Below are 13049 nucleotides of genomic sequence, written 5' to 3'. Positions count from 1 at the left end.
CAACCGCTTTTCCATGACAAATAATATTATACTATAATAAATTATGGTATGATTTTTTTCTTAGGTCCAATTATTTCACCAACAAAAAAAAAGCATCTTAACACCAGCAATGACAATGACGATTTACTTAAGTATTATTTACGTGCAGAAACAATCTTCGTATCACCATGGATAAGTTAGGTTTCATTTTAAACCAGACAAAAGAATGACAATAAGACAGCTAAGGATTTACAAAATTTTAAATTCATTTTGTGCAATGAAATATGCCCATAGCTTTATTTGCACACTTTAAAAGTTGCGTTGTACATGCATGTTTGTTTGGAGAATATTTCCTCTTGCTCTGGGTGATAATTCACTTAGCAACATAGGAGACTCGAAAATGAACACTTGTTTGTACTTTTTGCTTATTACATCTGGGTCCGCCGCCATAAAACATTCTTAAGTCTGAGAATGTTCTCAAGTCTGAGAATATTCTCAACACCTCAATTCTCAGACTCAGTCGCCGCCATAAAAAAGTTGAGCAAAATAAAAATTCTCAAATTCTGTTTTATTCTCAAATATTTGAGTATACAAAAAAGTAGACTTAAGAATTTTCTCAAGCAAACAAAATGGCTGCCGTACACAGACGATTAGCAAGAAATCGCAGACGACGTCATGTTTTAGTCCGACCAAGGGTTTTTAGAGATCGTAGTAATCCCTTGGAGTCGTTGGATGACTTTGAAATCTACCAGCGCTATAGATTTCGCCCCGACACCATTCACTTCCTTGTGAATGGTGTTTCCGACCAACTCGTAACAGCGACCAAAAGGAACAGTCCAGTGCCTCCACTGTTGCAAGTGTTGCTGTTTCTACGGTTTGTAGCAACTGGGGCCCATCTTCGGCTGATTGGAGACAGCCTCGGGATTTCCGAATCCTCAGTAGGAAGATCGGTCAAGGCTGTCGCTGCTGCCATCATTGCTGTTTTTGCGCAAGCTACACTCGTCTTCCCTGTTGGAGAAATTGCAACGAAAGTGAAGGAGGGCTTCAGACGAGTTGCAGGTGAAAGCACAAACATTGCAAACACTAATATCTTACTTTTCAGGCACGTAGCATCGTTTTTGAAAGTGGGGGGGCCAGACCCATCCAAAAATCTTCAAAATCCTAATCCGTGGGGGGGGGGGGGGGGGGGGGGGGGAGGGGTAGAGTCAACTATACTTCCACAAAAAATCTTCCCTACCAAAATTTTTTTTCCTCCACATCATGAAATTCCTAATCCGTGGGGGGGGGGGGGGGGGTTTACTTCAATTTGACTATTCATTTCCTTATTTTCATATCATTTTTTTACTAACTTCCAAAAAAGTGGGGGGGGGGGCAACTCCATTATAATTCATTTTTTTATATGTTAATTTTAAAAAATTTGTTCCGGCGAGAAAAAGTGGGGGGGCCAGGCCCCCCCTGGCCCCCCCTGATGCTACGTGCCTGCTTTTTCAAATAAAATTCCTTGTCTCTTACACTGTACCGCCACATGTTACATGCAATTTTTCCGAAGACCAAACTCATACTGACTCGATGAAAAAGCCGTGTGCAAAAATAGCACCTTAGTGTTTTCCTTCGTAACGAGAGTTTAGATGCAAGGGGGAGTACTTGATAAGAAACAAAATAAGGGCGGATCCACCTTTTAGTAAATGAATAAAATTACACCGGAGTAGAATTAAATACATATGGAACAAAAATACAAACACTTTCCTATTTCGCAAAATGAAAATATATTCTTATCCTATTTAAACTTTCTGAGTGAACAAAAACTTCTGTCAATCAAATAAAATGATAGATTAAACAATTTGCAAATTGTGTGTGTGTGAGTAAGGGGGGGGGGGGGGGGGGCATTGTCCTCTACTACCACTTATTTTCATTAACACTATTTCATTTAAATTATTTATACTAGTTCATATCAACATTAAAATTCACACACATTTATCAGTCTATAGATTAAAAGATAATGATAATTGAGTTAATGCGATAATCCATATATATACAGTTGCATTTTAATTAACAAATGTTCCATCTTCCTCATTGCTAACATGAAATTGTTGTAGAAATATAAAACTAGGTATCATTTAACTTTAAACTTTCAAATCTGATTAAAAAAAATAGAACTAATTTAAAAAAAACAGAATTCATATTCAATATTCAATTTCAAATAACTTTATTTTAAAAAAAGAAAGTATTTACATTTTTTTTTCTCAAATTATAATGCTCACTATTATGCAGACTTCCCAAAAATGTTATTTATAATATTTTCAAAATTTAACATAATTTTATGCACAATGAAATAGAACAACTGTTGATAAAATATATGAAGAGCAGTGGAAAAAAGGATTGATAGTACAATTGGTTTACTTTATTTTATTAAGATATATATATATATATATAAGATTATTAGGCTTTGATCTACAGTACAGTTAGAGTTATAAGGCATATACATTGGCATTATTTATATAACACCCCGTTATGGCCTCTTCCTTACGGAGGGGGGGGGGGGGCTTGGGGGGATGGGGTCATGATTTGAAAAAACTTAAAAATATACTTCATGAGGATGCTCCCACACACAATTCTAAATTTTCCTAATTTTTAACAATGTTTTTAAAAATTGCCATTCAATGAAATTGCATCACCTTCATCAAATGATGCATATAAATGTGCTAAGTTTGATCCAAATATACCCAGTGGTTCAAAATAATAAGTTGAGAATGTGAAAAGTTTATAATGACAGATGGATGACAGAAAAATGTATTCTAATAACAGGGAAGATGTTATTTTAACTTAAATCATTTATTTTTGACAGGATTCCCTAAAGTTATAGGATGCGTTGATGGTACCCAAATTCGCATTTCAACACCAACAGCTAATGAGGCAGACTATGTGAATAGGAAAGGTTTCCATAGTCTTAATGTTCAGGTACTCATTAAAACATGCAGATACATGCATATGCATACCTAATCTCACATCTCTAAAATTCTCTTTAAAAAAGATATTGTTTAAATACAATTAAAAGCAAACTTATGGGTTTCTATGACAATAATAAATAATGAAATGATCACAGCTTTTTTGGAAATTTCAGATGGTATGTGATCCAAATTTTCGAATCACATCATTGTGTGCCCGTTGGCCTGGTTCCTGCCATGATGCAAGGATTTGGAGAACCTCTGGTCTCTATCAAAAATTTGAAAACGGTAACTATCCCTTCAATCATACTACATGATTGTACTTTTAAACTCGGGGACTAACCATCTGTTAGGCACGTAGACAATTTTTTGTCCATTTCTTTAAAGGGGGGGGGGGATAATAGTCTTAAAATTCATGTCCACTCCGATCGGTACTAAAAAAAAATACGTTTTCAAATAAAACCAACCAATTTCTTGTCTTTCTGTCTTTCCGAAAGAAATCTTTACTGAACGAGTCAAATAATGAACAAGTTATTCATTGAAAAAGATACTCTTTGATTCGTCCATAAGATGGCACTGAAAGGGAAATTTATGTTTTGTTTTGTGATTTTATTAAAAAACAATCACTACATTGATTGTTGAATCAACCTACATAGTTTTACTGTTTCATTGACAGAAACTTTCTTTTTCTGTACTATGATACATTTATTTCCTTCATCAGGATTATTTTTGATCCGTACTAAAGAATGAAAGGAAAAGGCTTAATTTAACAGCATTTGCCACAATGATAATTCATTGTTAAAATGTAACGACAATTATTAACAATCTAAAAATGAAAGTTGGTTGGGAAAATCATAAATATTGTGATGAAAATTGCATCATACGCATATCAAATCAAGTGGTACATTTAAACTTGAACCGTTTAATATTGATGCATTAATACAGTCATTTTGCACCATCTGCTCGAGGTATTTCCCTGTTGTTATTCAAAGTGAAATCTAACACTGTTAACAAATACTCCAACGAGAGGTCGACCGACCAAGATCGAGGTACCAGGCCCTCCCAGAAACCACAATGGCCGCCGTGTTTGGTAGAAACTAGAAGCATGTTTGGATAGTAATTAAAGATATCTAGAGGAACGTGGTCCTGAGGGCACACGGGGTCGTCTTGACTGTTTATACATAGGACAGGGATAGCAATGTCATCCACATCCCTCAGTGGGTTGTTTTTCTCGATAAAATCTTCCATGGAGGAATATCCTAAAGGGTCGCAGTAAACTTTTTCGACATATTCTAGTAATCTCCAAGAAGAAAATGCCGACTGAAGATCGATTGATTTTGTCAATGCTTTCGAATGACGTAATACTGTCAGTTTGAGTCCACACAGTAGAATAAATTGATAAAATTTCGAGACACTTTTTAAATACTCTTCGTCTATTTCATATAAGGGCGATATAAAAACAGCAGCCTTTAAACGCGTGGAAGATCCGAATTCTCCCAGATATGAGAAAAGTACAGCGGAACCGGAACCGACTCCGACGGCGGTGATATTCGCTTTCGGAAACTTCCGGTTGATATACATGACGCACTGTCTCAAATCTATCGGATCTCCGAAACTTTGAAATCTGCTAGTTGAGAGGTAACTATTTCCATGGCCCCTGGGGTTAATCACAACCACCCGGAAGCCCTTTTTACAAGCCTCTGAACACAATGTCCGAACACCCTTTTTATCGTCTGCTTGTCCCGCTAGAACAATAAGTATTGCACTTGTTCGTTTTTGCGGGAAGTCTTGACACCTGCACCAGTCCAGCGCCACAATCCCCTTGTCCAATAATTGGAGGTATTCTCTTTCGTATAATACATCGTTCTTCTGTGTAAAGAAACCTAGAAAACTCTGTAGGTGAGCATTCTGAGCCCAAACCGTTGGTCGGAAGGGATATTTCAGGTGTTTACACTGGCTCAATAAGTAGTCATTTAGCTGAGAATCTTTGTACAAGAGTTTCGGGCCGTTTTCCGAGTCCAAGAAACTTTTTGCGATGCAGTAACACAGGTAGAGAGTCAGACAAACAAGCGAAATCTCTAAAACGGTCCCAAGCGTAAAAACGCCTGCTGTCAGTAGCATCCTGCCAGCTCGGGCTAGTCAAAGCTGAAAATAGATTTAAAAAAAAAGTCAAATCTAAAATTTATAGGCACATCAAGCCAAGGAGTTTGTTTTCTCAATAAACACTTTTAAATTTTAGAATTTCGAATGAAAGCAAACATGAATACTTTATGAGGAGTATTATGTACTTACTGTATTTGCGAAAAAAATGACATGAATTAATGAGGATTTAAACATCACCTCTGTAAGAGCAATAAATCCCTGTCTTCTGTGCAAACTTAACTGTGTTGCGAAGATTTTATCTTTCATTGACGAGATTACTTGATTTACCTGTAAAAAGGGGGAAGGTCGATTCTGACGTCAACATAAGACATTTTCCGTTGGGTACATTAGTTAGTCCACCGCAGTTCAAACCACATATTGAAGTAGAGAGAATTTACAGTTAGCAAATTACTATTTAAATATTTTATCGGCTTTATTCAACGAAAACCTTAATTGATTGCAAAATGGTATATGAGAACATTTAATGGAGATTTAAGCATCGCTCTTAAAGTGAATATCCCTCTCTCTTCTGGTCAGAATTGATTCAAAGAAAACACTGAAACAAAGTGGTCTTACCCCAGCAAAACAGACGAAGGTTTTTCCTTACTATGTGTTATCCCAAGAAATAACAAACTTATTTTCCTATTTCATTATTAGAATGGATGGCGGTCTCCGTTTTTTGTAACGATTCAATGGACCGATACGACCACAGCAAAGTAAAATATCAATTTCCCCCCTCATTGTGTTGAGGCATTCTGCTATAAACACTAAAACAAATTTGCTTTTGTGCAAGCCATTCATTCTATGGATTTAATTCCGGAAATTGCGTCAGTGATTCTATTGTACGGGTGGTAAAGAAGAATTCAAATTAAAACTTGTTGGGTAACGAAGGCTAATTAATTGATTGCGCAAGGAAGGCAATGAAACATGTCTGATTTGAATCTAGCCCATCTTGATATCATAAATGATTAAACTCCTGTGATCGAGTGCACGCACTGAGAAGAACTCTCCGATTCAAGGAGGTAAAAATGCCTCGTAATCATGATATCAATGCGACATTTCTGAATAGAACCCATTAAAAAAAATTGCATGGAAAATGTGTAAATCATATAACCGACACGTGCTATTTTTATAATTGTGAAATCCTAGTTACTAGTGGTGTGGTTTTTGTTAATTATTAATTGTTCAGGAAATTAAGTTTGACAATGCTGCATCATTGTGTCATGTAATCTAGAATAATAAATTGTAATACCGGTGAAATCACCTCTAGTATGGACAAAACTAGCATTTTTATAGTTGAAATCTTTTTAGAAAATGTAACATATACTCCATCTTCTCTAACTGATTTATTGGGGTTTTTTTTTACTCTTTACTGTCCCATAACGGATAAAAGCTAGAAAACGTCATTTATTCGTGATCATTGAGATCAGTTTTATGCGTGTAAAATTGCAATGATGGAAGGACCGTTTTCATAAATGGTTTTTCAACTGCACTTGAACATAGTTTAAAAGCATGTCTAATGAAATGAAAAATATCTAAAAGTCATAAGAAATATGATGTTCAATTTATATTTGAAACCCGAAATTTGGCGTCATAAACTTGAGAGGCAAATTAACACATTTGGACAATAAATTACTCAGTTATCATCTCTTTAGAAAACCATTTAATTCATGTTACTGGTCATATTCTTGAGACCCACACGACATCGGATTGATTGCCTCTCGGAATTCATCGTGATTTATGGTAATGTATCATGCAATAGAAGAAAAGTCTAGAAGAGTCTATTATTGTATTATTTTAATCAAAGGAAGTTCACGGAATATGTGTTCCATTCTTCGTTTACTATAAAACCAGACAATAGACAGAGGCCATAATTTGTCTGTGACTAGATATTGCATGAATTGAGGTTGGGAAACTTAATTTTGTTATAGTCACATAATTTTTTTAGTCATTGATATTGGATTCCCATGTCTATACAAAAGCAGTTGTGTTTTTACTTGAAATTCGGGGGAAGCTATAATAATGTTTGGTAGCTTACGAGATTAAAAAAAATACGGCTTGCATTTAAATGAAATAAAGTTATCTAAGAGCTGTCAACTTATTCTTTCTTCAAGCTGATCTATGAACGGGACATGGGAACGATTCGGCTAAAAATTTTCAAATTTTATAATGTTTAAAAATTTATAAGATATGTAATTCTAAATGCACGGCCAGCCAAAATTTCCTTAAATGTCAGACATCGAGTTACAAGCGATATACAGAACCCATACAAAGCTTGTGCCTTGCTTTTAATTACGGACTGTATCAAGGAAGATGCAGAACTAATTTAAAAAAGTCAAGTGACAAAACGTTAGAAAGAATATCTCAAATATTGTTAATTGTGGTCACAAATTACTTCCATATCTAATCAAATTTTAACTGTCACACTATATGTATCAGTACCCTTGTACACATGGCACAAGTCTCGTTAACGCATTAAAGACTGAAGTTTTTGCATTCAAATTTAGTCAAACATAAGATATAATTTAATAAAGCAATTGACATGTTGAAATTAAAAAGAAAAAAAGTGCGTAATTCAAAGTGTTGCTATGACAAAAAAAACAACCTCACAATAAACGAAAGCCAACGATATTTTTCATGCTAAGGAGATCTAGATTTCAGACACAGTACACAATTGGGTAATCGTTAGTTTGCCTATGTTCCAAAATGTTTGTTCTTCGTGCACTGAAATGTGCTATTTGATCGATATTTTTTTATAGTTTGTGCCTTATTATATAACAGACAATCATGTTTATTAAATAGAGTGAAAAATATGCGGAGTTCAACATGCAATTTTAATTTTAAAAAATAACAAAACGCATTATGAACAATTTATCATATGCTTTTCAATTACTGGTTGAAAACTTTTGAATAATATTCATTGGTTTATCAGTGAAATCGAACCATTTTAACCAGGCCTTGGATTTTTAGTAGGACGTAACTATCTATTTCTTGCGTCAAAACAAGTTAAAAATGACGCTAGTTTCAAGCGAAATATGCATAGATTGCGTAGTCTTAGCTCAAAAGCTAGGCAAATCTTGTTGCTTTCAAAGAGCCATGGCTAAGTGGCCAACAATAAAATAGACAGGCCTACATCACATTGCCGTTTGACACATTGTATTGTGAAAGCATGTAAATGTTCATCCATCCGTGCTCAATTCAACGTTTGAAAAGACGAAATCTTGAAGGGACTTTAAACAACATAGAAATATTAATAAACAACATTAAAGGACACAAACCTCAACAAGATACAATGGCAATCTATCCTTCAGTATGATATTAATTTACAGATATATTCTATTGGTCTTAAACGGACATCTTAAAGTACATACCAACTGAAAACAACCGGAAATCCCACATAAAGAAAAAGCGTGTCACACGATAGGTGTTTTTATACAGATAAAATCACATCCAATTTCTCACGAACCTTTGCAGGTAGATAATCTGTTATTTCGGTGGCTCGTGCACTTTTAACAGCTGCGTGAACACACCATTTTACTTCGCGACACTAAAATGAAATCACAAACGTTTAACGTTTGATCTTTTACCTCCTGTACATTGTTTCTAGGAGTTGAACCTACAGCTATAATAGTTGTGTGGTGTTTTTTAATTGTTTTTCGAATGTTTCGTTGGTTGCATTCGCACATCTCAAAAGCCTAGAGTTTTGATACTTAATTTAGCTAAATGATTATGTTTTTTTTGTGAAAAATCATTGTTTTTTCCCATGCATTCTATACATCTGGCATGGCCCCTCATTAAAGCAAATTCGAAGGCCCTATACCCAAGGATGAATTTATGTAACTATTTTGTTTGATTAAAATTGGCTCTCTGGTTGACATACGAGACTTTAGGGAAGAAACAAAGAGGTTAACAAAAGATTCTCTTACTTTCTGTTCACAGACAATTTTATGTGAGCTAAAGATGTTATATATCCTATATTCATAGTAGTTCAGTATCTTAATCAGGCCAAGGTCTTTTGACTACAAAATTATATGCAATGAGATTCAAAATATTTAGCTTTGTCAAACAACTCTTGTGTATCAAGTCGTTATTTTGATAAATGAACTGTAAATCATTGTAAATCGTGCATCAACTCAAGTAGAAAAATGCTTTAAACCACGTTAAGCTTGATTTTAATAGTATGTGATATAGTTACAGTAACAAGAGTGTTTTTATGTCTTTAAGTAGTTAATAACATGTATATATGTAAACCCATTTTTCAAACTGTTCTTAATCTAATGGAGCACATTACGACAATTCTATGTCACAAAAATCACACCCCTCCTTTTATAAGTTGTATAAATCGATGCTTTACACCAATGGGACTGCCAAAAAGTCAATCAAATTAGTGTTCACATATTGCTTTAATTTTAGGTACAGTGTATCACACCATCAGTTCAAAGTTTATTCTATATTAGCATAGATTCAAAATGACCATATGTCTACTTAATTAATGTACTGCGTATAAACTGTTTCCATTCAACATTAAAATTCAAAAAAAGCAATTTAAAAACGAAATATTTGACATGATTAACTGATACTCATAATTTACCTTAAACTTTTCAAACTGCGTTTTAAGTTCCGCTAGGGTTTTTTTTCCATGTTGAATATCCACGAATTAAGGCAGCAGCTTACATTATTTTGTTCCAAGTCGTAAAATATAGATATAATAATCTATTATATTGTTCTGAAACTGTAGCAACTGTTATAAAACGCTAACTCCCACTTCGCCTGTTCTCCTGCCGTCTGTCCATTGGATCGATAGAACGCAGACGGACAAAGACTGAGAGAACCTATCACAACCCAGCTAACGTTAAACCTTATTTGTTGTTGTTGTTGTTGTTGGTCTAATCCATTAATAATCTTCAATTGATGGGTCCTTGTGCCTCCTGTCATAATATTTCGACACCTTTAACTAAGCCTGTTTGATTAATAAGCGGCGCTGTAATATTACATTTTTTTGAGTGAAAAAGGTAATAAGCTAGCTGTGCATTGCCGAATATATTATGAAGTTCTTTTCATCCATACTCCCTTTTATAAGAAAGAGGGCAATGTTCTATTAATTTACTACATTTTCGATGTCGTGAACTATTACCAATATCTATAACATACGCAGTTTCTGAAAAATACTTTTAAATATTTCTTGACAATTCATGTTAAATGCAAGTCTACATTCGACAAATGAAGCCAACAATTTTTTATTTAAGCTATTAAAAGCAATTAGAATTTTAGTACAGTATAGGTAAAATGTGTGAGTTATGTTTTATGGCTATGCTCTCTTTTTATTTGGTTGGAGGATGATGGATTTTTTAAAAAGAATTCTTGCCTAATCACGGTGAAAAGTGTCCACAGTGAAGAATAAGGTGATCTTTGCGAATTTTAAGAAAGTGAATAATTTTCTCAATCCCAATAGTGTTAAACTTTGCTCATCTGCGTGCATGTAGACGAATGAACGTACATGTATTTTACATGTACAAACGCAAAAGAAAAAAATAGACACGTTGTATTTTTCACCCTTCCTAGAAGTTTGTTGCAGTTAAAAGGTAAACAGTTTAAAAATTAACCGTCATCAGCTGTTAAATCGTCCTAATAAAATTGACCATTCGGTGTTTGAACTTAAATTCCCCTACGGTGTAAGGCGGTAATGGACGTTGACCATTTCTATATAATTACCAAAATGTCAGCGTTAATGGACCGAGGTGTTTGCTGCAGTTAATGAGGAGGAAGAAACAACGTCAAGTGATTTCACTTACCTTCAGAAGTTCATTCATACGAAAGAGATTTCACTGTACGACTGTCTCTTGTCTCTCCAGGATACGAAGTAACGATTAAGACTGTGGGAAATCTGGAGTATTGGGTTATTAGTGTCATTGAAGTAATCCGCAGTTAGATATACCGGAAGTCACAATTGTAACAGATGTCGTTGCAACTGTATGGATGACGACTCATCCTTCGATGTGCGTAAACGGCGTAACCTCATACCTAGAAACTGTATAATAGATCAACCGCGATCATTGTCCAACCTTTAAACAGCTAAAATGATGATAGTATTGTTGCAAATATGAAGACAAAACCGCTCTCTTTGGTGAGATGTTATAGTTGAGGCCAAAGTAACGAATATTTTGTTTCCGGTCGCTCAAACAATCTAAAACTTATTTGATGGTTCTATCTTTTCTTGACCGGAGTTCGTTTTATGCAAGTTCGATATTTCTGCTACAAATGAGAAAAAAAAATCGTTCATTTTTGTTACTTACCAAAATATGTCGCCCATAAATGTTTTCACTGAAGTTTTCTTGTTTGAGTTTGTTTTTAACAAAACCAACACACAATATTTATAGTGTAAAACACAAAAGTCTACCTACATGTACATATTCTAATGTTTACTTCATTCGACTCAAATGCGAAATTGAGCATTGACGTTAAAGCGGTTGTCATCGAAGTCAGTTTTTTCTTACCTTTTCAGTCCATTTTCTAACTTCAACCAAATCTAGTACAGAGCTTTCATTATCCTTAATCAATGTGTCCGAACAAAGGACAAGATGATCCTCCAATTCAGTTGTTTAACCCGACCCCACTAATATCTAGTGGACTTTGGAATAATTAAATAAGTTTCCTTATATAAGAGAAATGATGTATTTACTATTATGTCTGTAGCTCCCGGTCTGAAAAAAAATCGGATAGACGACTGGGGGCTACAGTGCCACCTATTAAAAAATTATGTATTTATTGCGCAGAAAAAAACTTGTGCTACTTTTTGACTGATTAACCTTATTTATACGTTGTGTGTTGGTCATTTGGGGGGGGGGGGGGGGTGAACATTGACATTTTCTGAGAAAAAGGAGACTTTTATATATATAATATGATAATCACAGGGGACTTAGAGGAGCCAGATATCAGGAAACTCGGAGTTTGTCAAGTTTACAAGTTTACAAAAAACTGTACGATGTAATACGTGATGATTTGCGAAATCAAAATCGATGCAAGATTGTAGAGATTGATAGAGATGAAGAGATGTAGAGATGAACTTTTTAAGTTTAAATCATCCTAGGGTCAGAAAATAGCTACTGATATGTTGAGATGGCGGGGTGGCTCTCGAGGACTTGTTATTGGGATTTTATTAAATAAGGTAAAAGAAGTACATGTATTTATACATCTACTGTGAACTACTTCTGGCGAAATTTCTGAGAAATTTATTACTTATGGAGAGATGTAGCTCTTGTATGAAATCCTCAGCAACCTGAAACAAATATATTTTTTCATTTTTAGTCTTTGGCCTAGCTTGGAGTGATGTACGTCGTGCCATAATGCAGAGATATTAGAGCATTTCATTACAAACATTAGCTGCGAATTTTATCAAATTTCTCGGTTATCTCATAGAAACAATCTTATTTCGTAATCTAGACCAGCATAATTGTTGTTCTAAATAGCTTTCTCTTTTTTATGTTTTGTGATATTTTGCGATGTTAATGAGGATTTTGATGCCAAAGCGCCTTTATTATCACGTCCGTCCGTCCGCATCATTTAATTCCAATCATTATTTAAGTTTCGATTTTTCATATCCATGGATGAATATATCATCGCAGATAGATAAAGTAGTAAACTTAACAATGATATATTTGCCCACAGCCTTGTGCAATTATGATAATTTGGTGATCAGAAAATATAGGGACCCCCCCCCCCCCCCCATCATCCTTACCTATCCCGATTCAAACGATATAAACTCATTTTCATCATTACATATTTTATTGGAAATAATTCATATACTAGTTACTGAAAAATCGATTCCTTAAAGGGGCATAGTCATGATCTTTGTCAAAAAATTATTTTTCCAATTTTAATGTTTACAATGCTTCAGTAAGGCATTTTTAATATGCAATCAAAATGTGAGTGTCAATCTTTGGGTTATAAGCGAGTTACAGAGCTTACAATTCTTTGCAATCCTTT

The 13049-nt window shown here is 34.6% G+C and overlaps 2 protein-coding genes across 9 annotated transcripts; one reads left to right on the top strand and one right to left on the bottom strand.

Moving 5' to 3' along the window:
• Positions 1 to 414: 414 nt before the first annotated feature.
• On the top strand, positions 415 to 3241 carry LOC136273438 (putative nuclease HARBI1). The gene is made up of 3 exons (XM_066077850.1): positions 415 to 1038; positions 2825 to 2937; positions 3101 to 3241. The coding sequence occupies exons 1-3, from the start codon at positions 609 to 611 to the stop codon at positions 3239 to 3241; spliced, it is 684 nt and encodes a 227-aa protein (XP_065933922.1). The 5' UTR covers positions 415 to 608.
• A 271-nt stretch (positions 3242 to 3512) lies between these two features.
• LOC117692516 (protein ABHD15-like) lies at positions 3513 to 11143 on the bottom strand. 8 transcript variants are annotated; one of them, XM_066079260.1, is made up of 4 exons: positions 10859 to 11143; positions 9658 to 9994; positions 8533 to 8613; positions 3513 to 5069 (listed from the first exon to the last, which is right to left on the bottom strand). In XM_066079260.1, exon 4 carries the CDS (start codon positions 5043 to 5045, stop codon positions 3870 to 3872), a length of 1176 nt encoding a protein of 391 aa, XP_065935332.1. In that variant the 5' UTR covers positions 5046 to 5069; positions 8533 to 8613; positions 9658 to 9994; positions 10859 to 11143; the 3' UTR covers positions 3513 to 3869. The 8 variants fall into 8 exon arrangements, with proteins under 8 accessions (XP_065935332.1, XP_065935331.1, XP_065935329.1 ...); XM_066079259.1 differs by lacking the exon at positions 8533 to 8613 and adding an exon at positions 5265 to 5354; XM_066079257.1 differs by lacking the exon at positions 8533 to 8613.
• Positions 11144 to 13049: the final 1906 nt, after the last annotated feature.

The sequence above is a fragment of the Magallana gigas genome, chromosome 3 (assembly GCF_963853765.1).
Source record: "Magallana gigas chromosome 3, xbMagGiga1.1, whole genome shotgun sequence".
Taxonomy (NCBI): Eukaryota; Metazoa; Mollusca; class Bivalvia; order Ostreida; family Ostreidae; genus Magallana; species Magallana gigas.
This window is presented reverse-complemented; position numbering and strand designations above follow the sequence as displayed.

What these genes read in the sequence shown, in the direction of transcription:
- LOC117692516 (XM_066079260.1), bottom strand. Translation starts at nt 5,045, where the DNA reads ATGCTACTGACAGCAGGCGTTTTTACGCTTGGGACCGTTTTAGAGATT.
- LOC136273438 (XM_066077850.1), top strand. Translation starts at nt 609, where the DNA reads ATGGCTGCCGTACACAGACGATTAGCAAGAAATCGCAGACGACGTCAT. An exon ending in GGGCTTCAGACGAGTTGCAG is followed by an intron (nt 1,039 to 2,824) that starts GTGAAAGCACAA and finishes TATTTTTGACAG; the next exon opens with GATTCCCTAAAGTTATAGGA. An exon ending in TCCATAGTCTTAATGTTCAG is followed by an intron (nt 2,938 to 3,100) that starts GTACTCATTAAA and finishes TGGAAATTTCAG; the next exon opens with ATGGTATGTGATCCAAATTT.